At 42.0% G+C, this 25,386-nt stretch overlaps 1 protein-coding gene across 1 annotated transcript; it reads left to right on the top strand.

Annotated features, from left to right (window-relative positions):
• Positions 1-5,211: 5,211 nt before the first annotated feature.
• Positions 5,212-18,365, top strand: cav2 (caveolin 2). The gene is made up of 3 exons (XM_044125756.1): positions 5,212-5,503; positions 7,175-7,362; positions 12,132-18,365. The coding sequence occupies exons 1-3, from the start codon at positions 5,354-5,356 to the stop codon at positions 12,280-12,282; spliced, it is 489 nt and encodes a 162-aa protein (XP_043981691.1). The 5' UTR covers positions 5,212-5,353; the 3' UTR covers positions 12,283-18,365.
• The last annotated feature ends 7,021 nt before the right edge of the window (positions 18,366-25,386 follow it).

Here is a 25,386-nt window from a genome sequence, read left to right as displayed (position 1 = left end):
ACATACTTTTTTTATCTTTTATCACAATTTCATATCGAAGGCAGCCATGTTGGATTTTGAGCTTGTGGTGGGAGAGAAATATCTGACTTTGGCACTTGGAATTCCAACTTCCACGAGAACTTTCTGTTTATTTTCCTCACTTCAAACTTGGAATACTGCAAGAAAAAACTGAACAGATGTTTGGGTTTCTGATAACATCTGGAATCTCCCGGTGAAGGTTTCTTGAACGCGTCGCACTAGGAGGAGTTCTGGAGTCCAGCTCTCCCACTACTTGTAGATAAGGTCACGACTCACTAGTTCATATAAAATGTGAAAAATGTCTTGAATAACCAGTCATGCAGCAATATTCCTTGTTTGGAGTGTGAATTACATGTGAGTGTGAGAGTGGGAAACAGAGGACGCCTCTCTGTTATTAACGAGTCAAATGTTAGCGTTAGAAAGTCAAAATGGAAGACAGGGAACATTGCTCTCATCAGAAGCTTGTGGTTTGCTCTGAGCCTCAGTTAAGTCTCAGAATGAAAGCATTTGTTCCAGATGCCCTGACATGACCTGTCAGGGTCTGACATTAAAGCTGACATAACGGGTTTCTCATCAAGCGCCAGCAGCCATTTCTAGTGTGAGAACGTGTCATGGCTGCTGGTTGCATATAAATCGTCTCTCATCTAAACATGTCAGCGGTATTGAAGCCAAGTGCAATAACTATCTTTGCTGATCTTCATGTCAACACTGTCCTTCCTCTCACCCTGCCCCTCCCAGGCCAGCCACACCGTGCCCTCTGTCCCAGTCATCCACTGTGTTTTAATCCCTGGGGATTGTGGTGGGTTATTGTCGCTCCTCTGACTGCCTCAAATGCTCAGCATCTGTTGGCCATGCCATGCTTCTGCTCTCTCCCATGGCCTACTTTTTCCTTTTGTGTCTCAGCAGCATTTCTATGGCCCGGTGTTTAAACAAAGAGAGAGGTGTGGTTTACATCCTAGGATGCAGGAGGCCTAACCTGCTGCATCAACAAATGAGATGCAAAGTGCAGGCTGTTGGTTAGACAAAACATTTGTGGAGCCTGAAGGGAAAATTAACTCCAATGACTCTGGGCCTAGCTAAAAGCCCAGGCCCTTGTTCTACACCTTGCTTTGTAGGGAGCATCTGCAACCTCTGCTGAAGGTTTGAACAACTGATCTGATTTGACCCTAATGCTAGCGTTTGCCATGATTGTGAAGGAAGCCATGCCAAGGAGTTCACCAGAAATTGCGTCCAGTATAAACAAGTTATCGTCCACGGCGATAAGAGAAGGACTGAACCGAACAGCATCTTTTGCCAGCAATAAAATGTCTTAAACAATATTCTTGGTCTCACTTGAATTGCTCAATACTTGGATATGTGGCCAACATGGATTCGTTCACTTCCTCTAGTGCCATTGCCAGAAAATTGACATCATCATCCTCAACTCCTCCTTCCCGGCTGAAATTCATCCTGAGAAATTTAGGTCAGTGCAAAAAATCCCAGATGGAGATAAGAATTGAGTGGAATTACCTTGAAAGACAAAGACCAGACTACTCTGGAGCATCAGTGAAGGTTTTCTTTTAGGGGTGATCATGACACTTGTTCCTTGCTGTTAAAGCATTGTCTGTTGTAACAAGTTTGCTAAAGCTGCAGTTGCTCCAACATTTTTGTCATGAAGTGCAGTGTGGTGGAGGTGAGGCAGACACTGAGACCTAGGTAGGATGAATGATGATGATTTAATGATGAAAATAATCCAGAAGCTCCAAAACCAAGTGCAGGCAGCACAAAGGAAATGCTCACAAGTGACAACAGGAAAACTGGACGAACACGACGACCTGACAGAGACATGGAGACACGGAGACACGGAGACACAAGAGGTGATCAGGGAACGAGACACACCTGGGAATAATCAAGGGGAGACGGGACAACACGGAGACTCAGAGACACAGGAACTGAAAAATGAACTCACAGAAGACTTAAACCATGACAATTGTATTTTTTTCATTATTCCAGCTAAGACAGCTCTGGGTCACTTTGCCCCTTTATAAATGTGGTACAAATTAGTTGAATCCCTTCCAACTCGTGTTTTCTGCCAGGACACAAATCACTTCTGTTCTTCTGTTATGTTATGTTCTTATTAGTTTACTTTCCTTGGTAGTTGACTAATATATATATAGACATTAGAAAATACTTTCCAGTTTAATTTTGAAAGGAATTTAAGAATTGTTAAGGTTATGTCTACTTTTCAACTTGACAACTACCAAAACAAAAGATGTAAAAAATATATATTACACACAGTTTCTTCTGACTGGTTCTGAATACAAACGTGGTGATTTTCATGAAATATGACAGATCATGACTTCTGATTAAATAACTCTTAGCTCTAGTACTACTACTAGTAGATAATATTTATCAGCATGACATAACCGCATTTCATTCAGCTAAATTAAAAAATATATCTTTAACTATAAGTTTGAATATAGATGACTACTTGTACATTTCCAAAACTTCAAGAAATAGTTCCTATTTGTTTTTGTAATCAATTTTGGCACATAATTCCTTGAAATTTCTCAGTAAACAAAAGACTAACCCAGTCTGTGAAATGGATTAATGAAACATATTGTCTTGACTACATAGCCATACTTTATTATCTTATGTTGATAACTTTTCATCTTCACAAACAAAAGCATGTTGTTGTGATGTCAGCCCTACCTTTAGAAAACTTTTTCATATCCATGTGATTTATCAGCTATAGAAAATGTTTTCTATTGATAAAAGCATAATAGAGCTGTAAATCCATTCAGATAGAGAATGAAAAGTTGAATGTGTGGTGAATAAAACCACTGATTGTATTGTATTCCCTTGAACCAAACATAATAATACCCAAGACTTAGGAGTTATTTGTGTTGAGGGTTTGATGTTTCATGGAGAAATGATTTTATGGAAACTGATATTTTCAACTACACAAAACAGTACATTGTAAAAACACATAGATGTAACTCTACAATAATTTGAATTTAAATTATGTAAATAACAACATTCAACCTCAGGTAAATTCAATTCCAGTTAACAAGAAATCTTGATCCCTTTGATTTGAAGAAGTGTTCTAGATCAATTACTGTTCTTCCGTGAGGAGTTATAGGAAGGATAATTTGTTTATATTTGTTGCATTGTTTTATGACCTGTCTGACAAGAGTGGCACTTTGAGTTATCTGATATTCCGTGCAGGCCTGTCCCGATAAACAATAAATCAATTAATTGTACAGTAAAATAAAACTATCGACCTCATTTTAATTATCGGCTTTATCGTCTCTTCCAGCCTTTTTTTCTTTCTGTTGATGACACTGAATGAAAAAAGGCTCAACTCCGCTGCTCTCCACTGACCCTCCCTTCCTCATTTCCTCAGTGTAATGTCCAGTTCACACTACACCATCTTAGAGCTGTCGGCCCATTTTCAAAACCTGAGAGATCACACATTAGCCAACAGAAATCCTAGGTATAACGGTTCCATCTGGTTGTGGTGTCCAACAATGGGAACAAAATAATGGCTACAAGTTTAGTTAACTAATTTGAAAACCAGGCATTAATCAATGCTTTACTACAATCTACCTGCAGTGCATGTGTCTCTAGTGTCAGCGTAACGTCCTGACTGAATGAAAATCATTAGAACCTTTTTATGTCACGTTAACGAAGAACAGCTGAAAAGTTACCGGGTTCATCAACTGCTTAGCAATTTCACTCCAACTCCTCCCCTCCTCATTTCTATATTCTTTGCACCAAATGTTGAATAAACATTAATGTTGTTTCCACATATCATCTCCAATGTCCGCTGGACTTCGGCTGTTTGGGATTCCCCTCTGTAATTTCCCCTCAGAAAACATGTTGGAGAATCCAGCTTTCTGATTGGCTACCTGTCACATTCAACAGGCTGCATTAACTCTCACAGTCAGGGGAAACCGCTGATTTAGATCAGAGTGGCCACGATGATCTACCATAACACACCACACTCTACAGGATGATCGGTTACCAAATCACAAGCGACAATCTTAGAACGATCAACGTTCTAAGATTGTCATAAGGGAAAAATGTTTGTGTGAAATAACATGTAGTGTGAACTATTACATCAGGTAGTCGATGTTCCATCTTCTCTATTTAAATCTAATAATTACTGAAGGGCAATATGGTTTACAGACTTCATAATCTGCACTCTTTTGGTTGAATGCAGTATTTATTTACACTTTGGTGTTTTTATTCAAGTACATTTTTGTTAATGGAGACTGAGAATCCATTTTATTTCTGTTTTTGGTTGTTTTGTTTATTATATCAGTTCCAGTGTTAAATGTTCTTTTGAAAATAAAGTGTATCTATCTTTGGCAGGAAATCGCATGAATTATTATATAATTTCCATTAAATCAGTGTACAAAGGTCTTCAAACAATATTATTGTTTATCGCAATAATTTGAGACAATTTTGCTCAGCAAAATTTGTTATCATGACAGGCCTAAATCTGTGATACCAATACTACCTTAAATTGATATAAAAATGCAATATGTCAAATTTGACTCAAAAGAAATTGGGCCTTTGTCTTGTTAAGAAAGCCCTGCTTTTTCCAACGTTCCACCATCATCATCACAACATGGCTCCTCTATTTACCCTTTAACAGTGTTTTTACCAGAGCTCAGCTGATGCTCAGTTCCAGGAGGTGTTGGCTAATTGCTGCTGTGTAGTCTGAAGGAGCAGAGTTGACATGGGTCCTTCATGCCTCACACAGCAGACATTCAGTACCCTTGAAACTACAGCGTAGAGGAGGAGCTTCACCTTGAAGGTGGGGCTAGGTCCAACCAGGTGTTTTGTACAGCTGAATGGTTGCCATAAATGATTTCTCAGACATGCCTGAAAGAATCAAAGCAACATTTCAGGAATGTTTTTGATGAGGGAACAAAATTATAACATGACGTAAAGCTCAAAAAAGTCAATTTTTCATAATACTGCCCCTTTAAAAAGGAGTTCCAACCTGGGGCTGCCTCTGATCTCACTATGTGTCCTTTATTAAATCACTCCTCAGGAAAATTAATATTTAAACTATAAAATTAGTCTTTAAAACATTTTAAGAGTTTGGCTTTAAGTAGCATTTTTGTCCAATCGACATGGAGCTTAGAGGATGTGTGTTTCAACATAACTGGAGGTCTGTTGTCTGCTGCACAGAGCGACTCTCATCACCGAGCTGCGGCTCTGCGCTGGCTGTTACTGCTCGGCTCCCCGCCGCGCTGCTTTCCCTGCGGGGCGGGGTGGCGCTCAGTCCGGCGCACTCTGCCGCCCTCAGCGCACCGTCTGTCCCTCTCTGTCTCGACACGACATGGGTGTGGAGAAGGAAAAGCTGGACACCAGCATAATTATGGACGAGGACGAGTTCAACCTGTCCATAGAACCCATTCTGACGAAGAAGGGGAAGGTGTATTCGGAGGCGCCGGATCGGGATCCAAACGAGATCAACACGCATCTGAAGGTAAAGTCTGCGCTCGCGCGCGCGCTGAAAGTGAAAACGTGCGAGGCTCAACGTTCCTACACTTTATCACTCATACTATTACTTCTCTGTGTGCGTTTTGTTGTTATGGTCATCATTGTGAGGATGGTCATCAGTTCCATGAATACCTGGAAGTCGCTGCCTGCGCGTGCATCCATCATCTCTAAACTATTTCCGGCCTGCAGGTCTTAGGTTTCTCTGACAAAAGCCAAAGCGCCAAGCGATTAACCTTGAAAAATGAGCAACAAAGTGTATGCGGGATCCCACTTCAGTAATCCAATATCAACACAAAGTAAAGCACCGCATGAAACACATGCATTGCATACGCATTGACATGTTTAATTATTTTTTGTTTTTGTTTTTAAACGCAAATAATTCAGGTTTATACGAAATTGCATTATTATTATTATAAACATTTTTTGATACAGAAGTATCAGCCTAATAAAAATATTGTCCGTGTACTCTACAATATTTGCAGTCAGTATTTGTCCAGCCTGTGAGCCTTTTTAGGAAAGAAGGAAATCCAGTCAAATCCACTGATAAACCATCTATGGAAGTGTAGGCAGGTGCCGAGCGGAAATCAGCATCTCTGTAAAGTCAGATGGAACAAGAATACATGATCTTCTCTAACATTTCCTAGCAGATGGCTGCTACTTTGGACATTTTTCTTTCCACTAAACTTTCCACTTAACAGCAAAAACAGAAAAGTCAACTTCTTTTTCAGCTACTTAAGTGTACGCAATACTTTTGGAAGGAGAATCCATGGACAACCATTGAGTCAATGATGTTCTTCATGATTTATAAACATTTTTTATGGTGGTTATTAAATATTCTAGTATTCAGTAAAACCCAATTTTGAACTGTAATTAGCTATGAGTAGGCCTGTCACGATAACAAATTTTGCTGAGCGATTGTCTCGAAAACTATTGCGATAAATGATAATATTGTTTGAAGACCTTTGTACACTGATTTAATGGAAATGATATAATAATTTATGCGATTTCCTGCCAAAGATAAATACAAGATAAATGATTTATCATTTATCACAACAGGCCTAACTATGAGCAATAATTCTCAAAATTAACAGAAGTTATTTCATTCAATTTCAGTTAAATACAAAAGTACTTCTTTAATTCCACATTTACTGAAAGTATATAGTTGGCTCTGATCACTTATCCTTGCAGGGTCCGGTAGTGGCTGGAGTCTGTCTTCAGAGATTGGTGAAGTATCCGGTATCCATTTCTGAAAAAATACTGAAACAATTTCCTAGAATAAATCGATTTTTTCCATTGTTGTTTTGTTTTTGCGTTGATGTTGGTTGATTGCTCTCTCTAAATTCTTTGTCCTGTCCACCTTTATGTTGCTGTGTGTTGGACTGCCCAGGCTGCAGCGTCCACTACCTGAAGTGATCAGTCAGTAGCTGTGTTTTTATTGAAATCACAAACATTTATTTGACTAGGAAGCATGCCAATTTTGAAAAAAGAAGAAGTAATTTATATTCCATTTGAAATTATTTGACACAGCGACAATATTTAGACATGTATAGTAATGAATGTGCTGTTGGGGGGCCCCAGCCGGGTTTTTTTTAGCACTCTGACCAATTGTTTAGTTTGCTTATGACTTGGGCCGGCTCTGATTGTGGTTTCTCAACAGGTGGGTTTTGAAGATGTGATTGGCGAGCCCAGCTCCACCCACAGCTTCGACAGAGTTTGGATCGGGAGCCACGCCACCTTCGAGCTGGTCAAGTTCTTCTTCTACCGGCTGCTGACCACCCTGCTGGCTGTTCCCATGGCCTTCACACTGGGGCTGCTCTTCGGACTGCTGAGCTGCGTCCACGTCTGGTGAGGACATGTCCCCCGTCTCAGGACACTCCTTCTCCAGGTCTCGCATCAGAGACAGAAAACATAGATTAAATCCTAACAGCTTTATGTCTTTAGGGTGTTTTCACCCTAAAGACATAAAGCTGAAATACATTTATTAGGTTTTATGTTATACATTATTCAAGAGATGGTGCACCACTGTTTATTTGTGTAATTATGTCATAGTTATGTAGTGTGTGATACATTGGGTCAGCTGCTCCCAGGTTCATAACCCTCAACTTCACGCATGAAGACTTAATGGAAAATGATTTTAAATACACTTACAAGCACTGCCTGGAAACTTTGGAGGAATGCTGAACTCCACTGGTAGCTCAAAAATAAAAAATAAAAAAATAAAGCCCTGTTTGCTCCAGCAGACAGACGGCGTTTCAGCAGCAATTAAAGTCCATTTTCAAACCTGTGTGGAACTTTCTGAGTTTGCTCTGGAGCAGAGCAGAGAAACTTCAGCACGATGTCAGAGGAATTCATCAGAGAGACGATGAGCTGCTACCAGAGCCCAGGACAAATTCAATAATCCAGACTGAGTCTTATGAAAGTTTCCATCTAGATCTAGGGAAGATGCTGTAGAAAAGCTGATATGATTTTCTTTTTGTCTGATTTATTTTGACTGAACTTGTGATGTGAAATCTGGATATTACTATTAGAATGTATGATAACTAACAACGGGGCCGAATGCATCCAAAAATGTCAGTCTTAGAGTGGACAAGACATGTTAGAAAGTCTAGAGCAGCGGTGGGCAACTCCTGGTCCTGGAGGGCCGGTCTCCTGCAACTTTTAGATGTTTCTCTACTTCAACACACCTGAGTCAAATCATGAGGTCATTAGCAGGACTCTGGAGAACCTGACTGCACTGAGGAGGAGATTCAGCTGTTGGATTCAAGTGTGTTGCACCAGGGAGACTCTAAGAGTTAAAGGACTCTTGGATGTCCTATAACATCCAAGGATTGCCCAGACCAGGATTACCCACCCCTGGTCTAGAGGGATACATTCCAAAATAAGTTTCTTCCACCATAAATAGTAGAAGATTTATTAGAAATCCATTGTAACAAAATATTCTTTCGAGGACAGAAAATTAGGACATTATACAACTTATTTTTGTTTTGGTTTTGGATATGTTTATTTTGTAGACCAAGGAGAAGAAACACTGGATCGAGATCAATATTAGTTTTGATCATTTTCCTAGTCTCAGCCAGAATAGATTTCCAGTATATCTGGATCTTGGGGCATGACCAAAGACAGAGTGTGAGGCTGCCTTCATGTATTTTGCATTTAGGGCACAATGAAGAGGACCCCGGTTTAAACTCAGACACCCGGTTTGGGGCCAAGTGAGCTCTATGTAGTAATTTAAGTTGCTATGCCCAGGAGCGATTACAAATAGTAATTTTTTTGGCAGAATTCCAAATACTGCTCCACATTTCATCAGTGATCTGGATATTCAGCTCTCCTCCCCAGGTCTGGGCCAGAGTTGGTAAGTGACACATATGACATTTTAATGTCTTGTAGCACATGCTGAGTGACACTTCAAGAGTTCTGAAAAACAGTTTTTCAATGCCCAAAACCTCAGTGTCCCTGAGTAGAGTTGTCTCTTAGCTGGAAGAAAGGAAGAGGATATTTTCCCTAATCCAAAGGCTTCCACAACTTGATTAAAAGACACGAGGGTCCCCTCCTTAAAAAGACAACCCAAAGAGGAAACATCCTTAGCCACCCACTCTCCAAAACCTGCATCCGGCGCACCGGAGGCCGAGGCCGAGGCCGGCGTTCCTGCCGGCGCACCGGAGCCTCAAATCACCACGCCAGAGACTGCTCCAGCCACAGTCCCCATGGTGATGGGTTTCCAAGCGGCGCACCTGTCTCCAGGACGACAGGTGGCATGTTTAGTGGGATTCCAGGCGGCCCACCCGGCTCCGGGCCGAGAGGCGCGGGTGTTGGCTTTTTCGGCCCCAGTTGGTGGGTTTTCGCCTCCTAATTTTCCCTCCAAACCTCCTAGTGACACCTTGTTGCCTCCTAGTGTGTCCCCTGAGCTTCCCAGTGGGTCCCCCGAGCCTTCCCGTCGCCCTCGGCGCCATGGTCGATCGCCGAATCCACCTTCAGCGCCGCGGACGGCCCCCGGACCTGCCCCGTGTGTTCCGCCTTTTGTGCCTCTGCCCACCCTGTGGGTAGTTTTTCGTTGTTCTTGGTTCCGCCCACCCTGTGTGGGTCGTTTTTTGTTGTTTGGACTCTGGCCCGCCGCCCGGCGCCCCTCCGCCCACCCTTGTGTTTTTCTTTTCGGATTTGTTTTGGGCGTCTGGTAGCCGCCCTTTAAGGGGGGGGCGGGGGAGGGGGGGGTACTGTCATGTTCCGTGTTTTTCTGTGTTTATTTTGAGTTTTCTTTGTTTCTAGTGTCTCCGTGTTGTCCTGTCCCCCTTTGATTATTTCCCAGGTGTATCTCGTCCCCTGATTACCTCATGTGTATTTAGTGTCACCTGTGTCTGTGTGTGCTTGTCGGGTCCTTGTTGATTGTAGCGTCATCTCTGTCTGCCTGTTTTTGTTCGCCACGCATCTTATTCTGTTGCTACCGGTGTGAGCCCTGGCTTCCGCTCAGCTGTGCCGCCAGAATTTTTGTGGACTTATTATAAGCTGGAATTATTATTAAAATTGCCTTTCCTCCACTTACCTGGGTCTACGGCGTCTACCTCACCTCACACCACACATTTCGTGACATAAATTCCATTGCTTTATCCGGAAAAATAAAAATCTTTGCTTCCCCATCGCATACAATCCTCAACCTGGCCGGGTAAAGAAGGGAGTACTGGGTGCCTGCCTTCTGCAACCGTTGCTTTACCGCATCGAATCTTTTCCGCCTGCACATGGTGTCTGCCGAGAAGTCCTGTAAGAACATGATCTGAGAGTTCTGATACCTCAGGGGCTGATATCCGTGGCTTCGAGAACCTTCTTTTGATCTCGGTAGTTATGAAAGCCGATCAGCACCGGTATTGATCTCTGTGTAGGCCCTGGCTGTGGAGCCAGTGGGGCTGTGGAGCCAGTGGGGCTGTGGAGCCAGTGGGGCTGTGGAGCCAGTGGGGCTGTGGAGCCAGTGGGGCTGTGGAGCCAGTGGGGCTGTGGAACCAGTGGGGCTGTGGAGCCAGTGGGGCTGTGGAACCAGTGGGGCTGTGGAGCCAGTGGGGCTGTGGAGCCAGTGGGGCTGTGGAGCCAGTGGGGCTGTGGAGCCAGTGGGGCTGTGGAACCAGTGGGGCTGTGGAGCCAGTGGGGCTGTGGAGCCAGTGGGGCTGTGGAACCAGTGGGGCTGTGGAGCCAGTGGGGCTGTGGAGCCAGTGGGTGGTGTGTCTTCTTGACCTTGATCTGGCCGCTCTTTGTCTTGATTTGTAGAAATTCAGGCAGACATTTTTCAAAGAATTTTAGGGCTCCAGGGCCAGCCTATATCTCCTCTTTTGAACTGAGCCCCTGAATGTTCTTTGTCCTGCCTCTATTTTCAATATCATCAATTCGTTGTGCCATAGTGAGGGCCTCTTTCTCCAACTTTTTTATGCGGGCCGTAGCCTGGTCCAGGCCATCCTCCTGAGATACAATCCTGTCCTCCACATCTGTAGTGCGTCGGGCCAGCTCCTTTATCTCCGTGGCCTGGCTCTTAAGCATGTCAGTCAGAATGTCTACTTTCTGGAACATAACTGATGAAATGTTCCCAGTGATTTCCTCAATAACTTGGCGGAGAGCAGGATCAAGTGTGGTGGCCCCACCAGCTGCAGGCAGCTTAGCAGCTAGCTCCTTGTTAGCCATGTTACCTGTGTCAGCCAGTTGAGACTCTACTTCGCAGGTCTTGTTGGTTTTCTTTAGGATTTTGGGCGGTATTGTGCTGGAGTGAGACGAAAGAGCGTTATCAGTGTTGTTTTATCACATTTAGTTGAAAAGTTGTAGTAAGAGGGTGGTATTCCGCTCAGATATAAAATATATGGTGCGCAGTTCAACGAAGTCGACCACTTGCTATGCCGCCATCTTAAAAAGCCCTTTTGAGTCTTTTAATGAATCTTGTTGCATCCATGTAAACAAACCATCTCTCACAGAGCAAACGTAGTTTAAACCATGGTGGAAATTTAACATCTACATTTTAGATGATATATAAAAAAAAATTACAGCTGAAATTTCATTTTGCAGAGATTGAGAGGATAACTGGAGACCATGGCTGTATGGTATGGTAATATGTCATTTTATGGGTTTCTTGTCTTAAATAGCTTACTTTTGATGCAACTATTAGGGATGGAGAGACCAGGCTGTTAAACGTTAATGAATTATAAACCAATCATTATTATTTTTTACATATGAAATCATCGCCGATCAGCTTCCAGGTTGTTCTTCTCCAGCACTTCTACGGCAGAAAATAAAAGCCAGATGAAGATATATTTTTAAAAAATTTTGACTTTAATATTATGACTTAAGTAAGTTAGAATATTATTACAATAAAGTTGCGATGCTACTAGAATAAAGACAAAATGTTACCAGAAAAAAGTTTCAAAATTACTCTTAGAAAGTTTTGTTAATAACAACTTTCTTGTATTATTGCGACTTTATTGTCATCCAACTTTATTCTTCAAATGCTTTGAGTTTATTCTCTTATTATAACAACGTTTCGTCTACTGTTATGACTTTTTGCTGTACGTCTTTATTCTCGTATCAGTGGGAGTTTTTTCCTCATTTTATTGCGACTTTATGAGATTTCATTCTTTTTGTCTGTGCAGGCTGGTGATGCCAGTGGTCCAGAGCTTCATGATGCTCCTGCCTTCAGTGCAGAAGATATGGAGGAGTCTGACGGACATTTTCATAGCGCCGCTGTTCCAGAGCCTGGGGAAATGTTTGTCCTCCATTCAGATTGAAACCACAGAGGACTGAAGCAAACACCTGCTCTAATGTTTCCCAGAGTTGTTGGAAAAAGTTAAAGAGGGGGAAGGGAGACGTGAGCTCTTAAAAAGTTCAATATAGGATACAGAAAGACATGTGCAAATTAAAAGGCAATCATTGGAAAAAAGAGGTTTAGAGCATGACCAGAATAGCTCACCTTGCTTTAGCAGACTCCTTTGTAGGAGAGAGAGAAGTTTCCATTGCATTTACTTGGGTTTTATAACAAATTGTTCTGGTTGTTGTTTCCTCTGAAGTGGATTTGGATGAAGTATTGATGACTAGCTAGTAAAGGTATATTTCCTATTTTAATGAAGAATGTCTCAAACGTTGCTATCATCATGTGACTTTGTTAGCGGCGGTCCTGAGCCTCAGACATGAAGCTGTGTGCTTCAGGCTGCAGGTTGGTGCTAAATTTGAGTCTTATTTTGAAGTAAGGAAGGAAGTTGCTTTGGAGTTGGTTTTCTTGTTGCGTTGATAGAGTTAACTGTTAAAGATTGTTTGTTGGACTAACAACGTTCTGCTTCAACAGTAGTTAAAAAAAATGTTTCCACCATCTTAGCATTGTGTGGTAGCCTTCGATGTTTGTAAAGTTAACCGTCGTCAGCCATTTGCATCAAATGTTAGAGCTTCCAGAGCTGAAGGAATATTTCTGAGTTTCTTTGAGTCTGTACTGCATTTGGTCAAATATTTACCAAGATGGTCTCTTGTCAAGATGGACAAGCTAACTGTTAGCTTTTTTACCGAGCCTCAGCTGTGTCATCTCTAGTCCAGATCTAAAATACTCAGGAAGATCAAACCTGAATGCCGTGTTCAACACTAAACAGATTTTTTTTTTTTTTTTTTTACCGGGTTGATGGAAGCTTTTTTATTGAAGAAGCACAAAAGCAACATTTTTATTACGTTTTTGGTGAGATGTAGTCATCAAATTTGTAATGGGATGTTTTACACTTATTGGAAATAATTTAAAAATGTTCTTACTTATACTTACATTCATAAGAACCCAAGTCCATTGGACATAGAGCCCTGGTATTTGATCTAGTTTTCTTTGGATTCAGCCGACAGCTAATCTTTTCTGGCTAATGTTCAGGTGAATTTTCCTGAAGCATTTGAGGAGAAAAGTCATCCAGACTGTTGTAGTCATTTGACAATATTTATAAATGAACAACAATGATGTGAGATTCTTCGGGACTAGATGACAGTCTTACCTGCTTACTGTAGACGACATTGACTGCTTTGGAACGCTTCAGAAAACTCAATATTCCAAAAATATCTTGACTAAAGTTCAGACAGGGCAGATGTATTTTAAGTAATCAGGAACACACCCACAGTTTGTGTTTTTATGGGTAATAATCATTCATGTTCGATATAACATGGACTTTTTGAACACCATCGAATACTGTTGTGTTTGAAATTGTGACCAAAAATTATTCTTATCATTCCATTTCTGTTCAAGCTTAAACAATCAGTTAAGACTAACTTCCTGACATGTTAATAGAGCAGAAAAATTACTAAACATTACTGACTATGAACATATGTAGGTTTTATATATTGCAAACTATTCAACTATAAGCTAAATGTTGTGAGCTGAAAGAGAGAGTGCATTATGTTGCAGAAGTTTATCTAGCTATTAAAAGCTAAAATGCAGCATTTGCACATTTGCAGGCATTTACTAACGTATCTACTGTGATGAATTTAGATTCCATTGACCTTAATGCTGGACATCTATTTTATTATTTAAAAATGCCAGAAGATGCTGGAGCTCTTCTGGGAAGGAGACATGCTGTGTTCCTGGTTGACACACGTCTACAGAAGTGAACCTCGGTGAGATTGGGGCATTTTCTGTGTGTGACTGTTTGCTGCGAGGCAAAGACTCTGGTTCAGGCAAAACAAACTGCAGCTGCAAATTGAAAGGCATCCAGGAATGATTTCATTTTTTTTAGTGTTCGCAACCGTTGGTGGAAATTTAAGTTGTAAAAATGCTCCTTCTGTTTTTCCTGTTGATGGTCTGAAAAGAACTGGTGACACAATAACAGACCTGGAACCAACGTCTTACCTTATGTTATCCTGATGCCAAAAATACATAATTTTGCAATTGCTATTTTTCCATACATTAAGAAATGAAATTAAAATCACATGTAAATAAGCTAACTCACCTGGTAAGTCATTAAAAAATCATGACAGTAACGGACATGAGAAATATTCATAATTCATCCATGACACTAGCTCTCCTTCCACTTCCTGTTTTCTTCTTCTTTGTGGTTTCCACTAGAAGTAATAGCTGGCTGTTGATCATGTGACTTGCATGATGCGAAAAAAGTGTTTCCATCACAGTTTTGTGAAATGCTTTTAAATTAGTATGGTTGAAAAATATAGGAGAGTGTTAGGAACACGAGTAAAGGAAAAAAAATTATTCTGACTAATCTGGAAAAAAAAGATCTGAGAATCTGAAAGAGATTTTCCTCAACAAAGGTCAGAATTCATTTTTGTTTTTCTTCCAGTGGCCCTCAACCTCTTCTGTAGAAAAACCATCACATCCGAGTGCAAAAACTTTTTATTGAAAAGCAAGAGGGTTTTTCTTCCCCTGAAATTGACTTGTTTCCATTTTCCAAATTTATTTTCTAATTTTCAATTTGCACAATTTTATGATTGATGGAAATGCAGTTATTTTGGTATTCCTCTGAATTAATGCAAAATTTTGCTTTGATGTTCTTTTTACAACACAATAAGAAGCAGTTTGAAATTTTAACACTTAAGTGAAGAGACAGCTAAAATCAACTAAACAGCTCAATGTTGCTTAAAGCTTTTCTACATGGATGAACTCCAGCTTCAGTCTATTAGAACTTATCTGGACTGCAGATCAATAAGAAAAGGTGACAGATTCGCTCTGTTTGCCAAAGTATCAGTGACGTAAAAATTGGATTAAATGCAACGCAGCAGTTCCGACCAAGGAGGCTCTGAATACTGTCGGGTTTGTATAGGATTCAGTACCACATATGGAAGTGGCTCAGGTATCATTTTTTGGGGGTCTCTTGGGATCAGAACTGAGCAAAAACAATTGGATTTTTGAACGCAGACTTATATCCATCCATCCATCCATCTTCTTCCTCTTATCCGGGGTCGGGTCGTGGGGGTAGCAGCTTCAGAAGGGAGGTCCAGACTTTCCTCTCCCCAGCCACTTCCACCAGCTCCTCCAGAGGAATCCCAAGGCGTTCCCAGGCCAGCAGAGAGACATAGTCCCTCCAGCATGTCCTGGGTCTTCCCTGGGGCCTCCTCCCGGTGGGACGTGCCCGGAACACCTCACCAGGGAGGCGTCCAGGAGGCATCCTGACCAGCTTTCGCTTCACCACAACGGACCAGTACAGCGCCCGCTGTACAGACGCTGCACCAATCCGTCTGTCGATCTCCCGCTCCCTTCTTCCCCCATTCGTGAACAAGATCCCTAGATACTTGAACTCCTCCACTTGGGGCAGGACACCCCCGACCCAGAGAAGGCACTCTACCCTTTTCCGGCTCAAGACCATGGCCTCGGATTTGGAGGCACTGATCACCATCCCAGCCGCTTCACACTCAGCTGCGAACCGCTCCACCGAGAGCTGCAGATCACGACCTGATGAAGCCAATAGGACCACATCATCCGCAAAAAGCAGAGATGCAATCCTAAGGCCACCAAAACGGATCCCCTCAACACCTTGGCTGCGCCTAGAAATTCTGTCCATAAAAGTAATGAACAGAATCGGTGACAAAGGGCAGCCCTGGCGGAGTCCAACTCTCACCGGAAACGAGCCCGACTTACTGCAGACTTATATATTTCCAGATAAAGTACTACGATGATCTGGGCAGACAGGTAAAGGCTTTTCTTTTCTTTTCTTTTCTACAGCAACACTACAGAGCAGATATGCAAGTAGACATAAAAATAACAAATTCAATTCAGTTCTCAGATTATTTATTTGCTTTCTGATTTGATTTACTGTTATGATGGAAACTGAAGGACACCATGTGTAAGTTATCTAAAATAAAGATTCATTTTCCCCTTGAGGAAACGGTTCTGTGTGAGGTTTGTCGTTAGTTAGTTGCAGGAGGTGAGATGGTTGAGTTCAGTGCCAGAAAGTTCTCATAAATCATCTTCGCTCATATTGCCTAAAACATTTTCCTCAACAAATCTGAGCTGTGTGTTAATGACACATCACCCGAGGCAGGTCTGCACAGCGTTTGTAACTCAACTTGGGTTGCTATGGAAACCTGTCCTCGGCTGAAGGAATTTGTGATGAACAGCACTCCTGGTATAAAAAAATGTATGCCGTCATGTTCCTTGTGCTACTTCATCCAGATCAGATCAAAGTTTTCGCTGTAACACATACAGTATTGTGAAATACGCCGTGTGCCGTCTGCAGGCCGACGCCTCACACCCAGTCAGGACTGCATACCAACATTAATTGTCACCGTCTTCAGTTTTGGAATGAAAATCCGGGGTGAAGGAGAGCTGAGAGAGAAACCTGCTCACTGTGCAGCTTTTATTTTGCTCCTCTACAGCTGAAAAAAAAGTCTCAGCTTTAATTTAAAAAAGTCCTTTGCTCTTTTTAGAATTGTTTAGGGAAGTTCAAAAGGTGCTTAATGTTTTTAGTGATTCCTAAATACAGCTGTGGAAGAAATGAAGAGATTTCTTTCTTTCTCCTGCAGCAACATAACAAAATGTTTCTAACCTTGGTTGAGGAGAACTACTGAAATTCCAGGTAAAACTGTAGTATTTATTTGCAGAAATTGAGAAATGGTCAAAATAACTAAAAAGAAGCAGTGCTTTCAGTCCTCAAATAATGTAAAGAAAACAATTTCATATTAATTTAGAAACAACAATATTAATGTTTTAACTCAGGAAAGATTCAGAAATCAAGGTTTGGTGGAATAACCAGGAGGGTTTTAATGAGGTTCAGTGCAGTGAAAAAAAAATTCCTGCTGCTTTTGGAAAGGAGACGACTTCGTACTGTGAGCACTTAGTGCCTAAAGCTAAAATATAACCAATAAGATAATCAATAACATAATCAATATGATGTCATCAGTTTGTGTTCCAGCAGGATTTCAATGTTTTTTATGGTTTCATTTTATTCATAACCACTATGATGTATCATATATATAATCCTGTACACTGTGGCTATTACCACTGAACAGCACTAAACCCTCACTGGCCACTTTATTAGGTACACCTCTCAACAGAAATATCAGGTTAACTAATCACAAGGCTCAATTTATGTAGCTAGATGTAAAGGAGAAAACTTGGATTTCTTGTCAAATGCCACGGCAACAGTCTGTGACATGACTGCTGCGCTCAGTATTCTGTCACTGACAGTTTCTGGTTTCTTCTTGCAAATCAAATCATTTGCATATCCATATTTGGTTTGCATGTGAACAAAGGCAGACTCCAGTTGGATTATTCATTCTTCTCAGAGTTACTCATGCGTTCAAATATCTGCTACTGTCATTCAGGAGATTCTTGCAGAAGTTCCAGCAGCTTCATGTTGCTTGCATCACATTTGAAGTTGACTGTATTTTAAAGTTGCCATGACTACTTGTGAAAACTCTCCTCATTGGTCTGACATCCCCATAACCCCCCTGGTTTGTTCCTGGATTGTGCTTTTTTCCCCTCCTGTTTGGTTGCTTAGGATTCCTCGAAATTTTCTTTCTCCTGCAGCAACATAACAAAATGTTTCTAACCTTGGTTGAGGTCAACAAGCACACACTGACCACACACACTGTAAAACACAATGAGTGAATTTTACTAAATATTCAATATTCATGCAAACTTGTTGCCTCAAACAAATTGAGTTTTCAAAACTTAAAAATGTTAGTATGTGCAAAATATATATCTGAAGTTTATTCTGCTTAAATGATTTTGAACACACAACTCTACTGTAAAACCTCATTATTTCTGCTTACTTGAAAAAAATATATGCACACAAACATGTTGTCTCAAAATGGTCAGCAGCTAACTTAAATGAGCGTAACAAATGGAGTATGTTGTAACTTCTTTAACACCCAAAGTCTAAAACTACTTGTATAAAAATAAAACTGCATCCCTGAAACATGTCCTGCTTTTTATTTGTTTCTCTGATGAAACTTACAAAGCAGTTCTCAGTAAAACTAATAAAATTATTTGCTAAGCTGCATCCTAAGTCAGAGTGAGGTGTTCATGACAGTGAACATAATACTGACTCACTGTTTCTGGTGAACAAAATACCAGCAACAGTGTGTGAAAACCTTGTGAAGACTTACAAAAAACGTTTGATCTCTGTCATTGCCAACAAAGGCTAAATAACAAAGTATTTAGATGAACTTTTGTTATTGACCAAATACTTATTTTCCACCATATTTTGCAAATAAATTCTTTAAAAATCAGACAATGTGATTTTCTGGATTTTTTTTCTCCTTTTGTCTCTCATAGTTGAGGTATATCTATGATGAAAATTACAGGCCTCTCTCATCTTTTTAAGTGGGAGAACTTGCACTATTGGTGGCTGACTAAATACTTTTTTGCCCCACTGTATGTTTTGTCTGTCACACACAACTAAAGACTCATACACACGCACACACACACAATACTAACTCTTACTCCGGCCTTATCAATCAATCAATCAATCAATCAATCAATCTTTATTTGTATAGCACATTTCAGCAGCAAGGTATTTCAAAGTGCTTTACATCAAATCAAACACAAAAACACAATGCAACATAGAATCAACAATAAAAACACAACATCAAGTCAGATTCCGTCAATAAATTTGCAATTGATTACGTTTCAAATAAAATCCTAACCAGGTGGGTTTTTAGTTTAGATTTAAAGGAAGTCAGTGTTTCAGCTGTTTTACAGTTTTCTGGAAGTTTGTTCCAGATTTGTGGTGCATAGATGCTGAATGCTGCTTCTCCTCATTTGGTTCTGGTTCTGGTTCTGGTTCTGCTCTGCATCCCCAGAACCAGAAGACCTGAGAGTTCTGGAAGGTTGATACAACAGCAGCAGATCTTTAATGTATTGTGGTGCTAAACCATTCAGTGATTTATAAACTAACAACAGTATTTTAAAGTCTATTCTTTGAGCTACAGGGAGCCAGTGGAGAGACTTTAAAACTGGTGTTATGTGCTCTATCTTCCTGGTTTTAGTGAGAACTCCAGCAGCAGCATTCTGGATCAGCTGCAGCTGTTTGATTGATTTGTTGGACAAACCTGTGAAGACACTGTTGCAATAATCAATGTGACTGAAGATAAAGGCATGGATGAGTTTCTCTAGATCTGGCTGAGACATTAGTCCAGGGGTCGGGAACCTTTTGGACTCAGAGAGCCATGAAAGCAAAATATTTGGAAATGTATTTCAGTGAGAGCCATATAATATATTTTAAGACTGAATTCAACTAAATGTGAGCATAATAAGCCTCTGAATTTATTCTTTTAAATAATGTTGTTATAATTCTCACCATTAATGCGACTTCAAAGTGCCTCCTGGTGTAGAATGCAATGGAAACTTAGGATGGATCTATTTTCATGTTCACGAAGAAGCCCTACAAATCCTTTGTTTTCCCCACCATACACGGAGCACCATCAGTGCACACTGAGAGAAGTTTATCCATAGGTAGATTTTTTTCTTGAGCGAACTCCATGAAAGACTTGAATAAATCCTCACCTCTTGAGGACCCTTTTATTGACAGAACAGCAAGACTTTCTTTGCGCAGTGTGTCACCAGCAGGATATTTTCCAATCACACTGAACTGTGACAAATGACTTGCATCTGTTGACTCATCCAAAGCCAGGGAAAAGAACGGCGCTGCATTTATGTCCTTCACCTGCGTTTCCTCCACTTGGTTTGCCATCATGATGGTGCGATCATGAACAGTTCTTGCTGACAGAGGTATATCTTTTATCCGTTTGATTACCTTGTCTTTGTTCAGAAGATCATCAAAAAGTTCATTGGCTACATCCAGCATGAACGTTTTAGCATACTCGCCATCTGTGAATGATTTTCCGTTCCTCACTATTGCTAAAGATCCAGCAAAGCTAGCGGAATTATAGTCACCTTGTCGGGTCCATACGCGGAGTTGCTGCTGGCTAGCTTGCATGCTGCTCAGTAGCTCTTGGCACGCTTTCTTTCTGCTGTCTCCCGCCGGGTATTTTGACACAAAGGTAGCATGGCGTGTGTCGAAGTGACAAAATTTTGTCATTGCAAATTAGACACACAGCAGAACCTGCTTTCTTCACAAAGGCAAATTCTTCGGTCCATTCGTCCTGAAATGTACAATACTCCTCGTCTTATTTTACTTTTCGCCATCTTCTTCGTCGAAGGGTTAGCTTTGAGCTAATGCCAGAGCAGACTGATTCAAAGGGGGGCATTTACCTGTTTACCCGGCAACAGCAAACATAGATTATTGTCATCCAATTAAAATAATGGACTGATCCTGCAGCCAATAGCAGCCCCGAACAGGACATGAGCAGTGGAAAATTGATGGATAGATTAAATATCGTTTTAATTTATCCAAACTAAATATTTTATGTTTTATCTGCGAGCCAGACGCAATCATCAAAAGAGCCACACCTGGCTCGCGAGCCATAGGTTCCCGACCCCTGCATTAGTCCTTTAATCCTGGAAATGTTCTTCAGGTGATAGAAGGCCGTCTTTGTGACTGTCTTTACGTGGCTCTGAAGGTTCAGGTCAGAGTCCATCACTACTCCCAGGTTTCTGGCCTGATCACTGGTTTTTAGTTGTAATAACTGAAGCTGTACACTGACTCTAGATCTATAACTCTAGATCTATAACTCTAGATCTACAACTCTAGATCTATAACTCTAGATCTATAACTCTAGATCGTTCCTCTTTAGGTCCAAAAATAATAACTTCAGTTTTGTTTTTGTTCAGCTGGAGGAAGTTTTGGCACATCCACACATTGATCTGTTCTAAACATCTGTTCAGTGATTGGATGAGTTCTGAGTCTCCTGGTGACATCGTAATGTAGAGCTGTATGTCATCTGCATAGTTATGGTAGCTGATATTATTTCCTGTTATAACCTGAGTTAGTGGGAGCATATAGATATTGAATAAGAGCGGTTCTAGGATTGAACCTTGGGGTACCCCACATGTGACCTTTGACCTCTTTGATGAGACGTTTCCAATTGAAACAAAGAAATCCCTGTTCTTTATGTACGATTCAAACCAGTTAAGCACTTATTCTGGCCATACAGCCAGAATAAGTGTCTTGGAGCCCCAAGTGAACCTCCGAGCGTTTGAAGAGGGAGCGCTAGAGAACGGCTGGCCGAAATTAGCGTTCATAAATCGGATCAACCTTGAGCTAAACGCCGTTTACACCGTGGGTAAGGGGTTACGTGACTGTGAAATCAACGTATGCGCGATCTGATCTCCGAATTATGCCCCGCCTCTTCCGTGACAACTCACACAAAGTCAAGTCTCATCCCCATTCATTCATTCATTCATTCATTCATTCAGCTTAGTGTTAGTTCACACATATACATTTTCGACCCATCATTCAAAAGAGTATGTCTGTATGTTTTGTGTGTAGGCGTGTGTGTGATATTTTAGTAGTGTATCTGGGCAATTTTAATATTTTGTGTGAGTGTATGAGTCTTTAGTAGTGTGTGAGAGACAAAACAGTTTTTGTCCTAAACGGTCCCTCATAGTTCTGAGCCACACCCACCGAAGAGGGAATAAAATGTAGGTGGGAATGTTTCTCTGAGTTTTGACCAGAGGGCAACACAAAAAAAACAGAGGAATAAATCAGAAATGAATAATTGTAATGTTTCTTTTTATGCCGCATTCAGTAGTAAAATCAGTTATGTTGTAACAGATGCAAAAAGAAATCCCAGTTGGTGAAATGAGTTATTCCACTTTAAAAGAGACACATTAACACAGTGATGTAATAAAGTAACATCATATCGATGTGCATGATGTTACGGTAGCCATTTTTGGACATAGAAATTTCAAATGTTTGAATTTGAGGCACGCTACCGTCTCTCTGCTGCTTTCACATGCATGTCACCATGAGTGACATGCATGTGTCACTCATTTATTAATAAACAGAGTCTTACATTATCTAGTTTTATGCCTTGCAGACATAACAGCTTCATGTATGTGGAGGAAAGGTTTGTCTTTATCAGAGATTTTTGGGCGTTCTTCAGAAGTGCATTTGTGAGATCCCACACTGTTGCTGGACGAGAAGGTCAGGCTTTCAGCCTCCGCTCTAATTCATCCCAATGTGAGAGGAAGAATTTGTTTAGGCCAGTCAGGGTTTTCCACACTTAAAAAAAAACTTGTCAATGTCTCCATGGATATTTGTGTTTTTAATAGTAAACGGTCATGTTGGGTAAGACTACAATCAATTAATTGCACGATCAATTGAAATAAACTCAATCATTGCCATTGTGATGAATAACATCTTCTGGAAAACAATCTATTTTATATTGTTTATGGTTTTTGTTCCTGTTTTTTTTTATTGCTTTTGGCTTTGTTTTATTTTTAATATTTAAAATATCTTCCAGTTCCAGTGTGACATGTCCTTCAAAAACGTTTTATACTACTATCAATATATTTCTTAAAAATTGTATCAAAACAACCATATCATCTAGTTACATTTGTTCTTTCTTCTTTCAAGTTACATGTATTGGATACAATTTCTATTTTCTCAGGTAAGAGTAGCAATAGTTCACAAAAGTATAATGCATAAAAGTACACCTATATGTACTTTAAAAAAAAGTTGCTCAAGTAAACACAACGAAGTAAAATGTAGCTGGTTTCCACACACTGGCCAAATTTTTAGCAAAATAATTTATGACTCACATAAACCAGCCAAACTGTTTTCTGAAGGATCTGAAAACATTCACCTTGTTTCACACAGACTATCAACAGCATGTCAAGAGGTTGGAGCCAGCCGCTGGGATACAGAAATGTGATGATCAGAATGTGACCGGACCGGAGAAGCAGCTTGTTGGTTTGTAAACCCCCACCTATGAGGGGCCAAAGGGTTCAGGTGCAATGTGTGGTAGGTGGCGGCCAAGGGAAGGGGACCCTGGCAGTCCGATCCTCGGTTGCAGAAGCTGGCTCTTGGGACATGGAATGTCACCTCTCTGGTGTGGAAGGACCCAGAGCTAGTGTGTGAGGTCGAAAGGTTCTGGCTAGAAATAGTCGGTCTCACCTCGACACATGGCTCTGGTTCTGGAACCAGTCTCCTTGAGAGGGGCTGGACATACTTCCACTCTGGAGTTGCCCAGGGTGAGAGGCGTCGGGCAGGAGTGGGCATACTTGTTGGTCCCCATCTCGGCGCCTGTACGTTGGGGTTTACCCCGGTGAATGAGAGCGTAGCCTCCCTCCGCCTACGGGTGGGGGGATGGGTCCTGACTGTCGTTTGTGCTTACGGGCCGAACAACAGTTCAGATTACCCACCCTTTTTGGAGTCCCTAGAGGGGGTACTGGAGAGTGCTCCTCCTGGGGACTCCCTTGTTCTGCTGGGGGACTTCAACGCTCACGTGGGCAATGACAGTGAGGCCTGGAGGGGCCTTGTTGAGAGGAACGGCCCCCCTGATCTGAACTTGAGTGGTGTTCTGTTGTTGGACTTCTGCGCTCGTCATGGATTGTCCATAACGAACACCATGTTCACGCATAAGGGTGTCCATATGTGCATTTGGCACCAGGACACCCTTGGCCGCAGTTCGATGATCGACTTTGTCATTGTTTCATCAGATCTGCAGCCATATGTCTTGGACACTCGGGTGAAGAGAGGTGTGAGATGTCCACTGACCACTACCTGGTGGTGAGTTGGCTCCGCTGGTGGGGGAGGATGCCGGTCAGACCTGGCAGCCCCAAACATGTTGTGAGGGTCTGATGGGAACATCTGGCGGAATCCCCTGTGAGACGGAGCTTTAACTCCCATCTCCGGCAGAACATCGAACACATTCCGGGGGAGATGGGGGACATGGAGTCTGAGTGGACCATGTTCCGTGCCTCCATTGTCGGGGTGTCTAATTGGAGCTGTGGCCGCAAGGTTATTGGTGCCTGTTGTGGCGGCAACCCTTGAATCTGTTGGTGGACACCTTCAGTGAGGGAAGCCGTCAGGCTGAAGAAGGAGTCCTATCAGGCCTTTTTGGCCTGTGGGACTCCGGAAGCAGCTGATGGGTACCGGCGGGTGAAGCGGCATGCAGCTCGGGTGGTTGCTGAGGCAAAAACTTGGGCGTAGGAGGAGTTTGGAGAGGCCATGGAGAAAGACTTCTGTACGGCTTCGAGGCGATTCTGGTCCACCATCCGGCGTCTCAGTACAGCACCAACACTGTCTACAGTGGTGATGGTGTGCTGCTGACCTCAACTCGGGATGTTGTGGGCCAGTGGGCAGAATACTTTGAAGACCTCCTCAATCCCACCAACATGTGTTCCATTGAAGAAGCTGAGCCTGGGGACTCCGGGTTGAGCTCTGGGGATGAGGTCGAGGTGGTTAAGAAGCTCCTCAGTGGCCCTTTGATACTGGTGTTAGATCCCTCTATGACCGGTGTCAGAGTCTGTTCTGCCCCAAGTGGAGGAGTTCAAGCATCTCGGGATGTTGTTCGGGATTGGCACAATGTCTGCTGTCAAGCAGCCGTTGTACCGGTCCTTCGTGGTGAAGAGAGAGCTGAGTCAAAAAGCGAAGCTCTTGATTTACCGGTCAATCTATGTTCCCACCCTCATCTATGGTCGTTGGGTCATGACCGAAAGAACGAGATCACGGATACAAGCGGCCAAAATGGGTTTTCTCCGTAGGGTGGCTGGGCTCTCCCTTAGAGATAGGGTGAGAAGCTCAGTCATCCGGGAGGGACTCAGAGTAGAGCCGCTGCTCCTTCACGTCGAGAGGGGCCAGTTGAGGTGGCTCGAGCATCTGGTCAGGATGCCTCCTGGACGCCTCCCTGGTGAGGTGTTCCGGGCACGTCCCACCGGGAGGAGACCCTGGGGAAGACCCAGGACACGTTGGAGGGACTATGTCTCTCTGCTGGCCTGGGAACGCCTTGGGATTCCTCCAGAGGAGCTGGTGAAAGTGGCTGGGGAGAGGGAAGTCTGGACCTCCCTTTGAAGCTGCTACCCCCACGACA

Source organism: Gambusia affinis, linkage group LG08 (genome assembly GCF_019740435.1).
Source record: "Gambusia affinis linkage group LG08, SWU_Gaff_1.0, whole genome shotgun sequence".
Classification (NCBI taxonomy): domain Eukaryota; kingdom Metazoa; phylum Chordata; class Actinopteri; order Cyprinodontiformes; family Poeciliidae; genus Gambusia; species Gambusia affinis.
This window is presented reverse-complemented; position numbering and strand designations above follow the sequence as displayed.

Coding starts and splice junctions, on each gene's coding strand:
- cav2 (XM_044125756.1), top strand. CDS start 5,354: ATGGGTGTGGAGAAGGAAAAGCTGGACACCAGCATAATTATGGACGAG. Junction 5,504..7,174: donor AGATCAACACGCATCTGAAG/GTAAAGTCTGCG, acceptor GTTTCTCAACAG/GTGGGTTTTGAAGATGTGAT. Junction 7,363..12,131: donor CTGAGCTGCGTCCACGTCTG/GTGAGGACATGT, acceptor TTGTCTGTGCAG/GCTGGTGATGCCAGTGGTCC.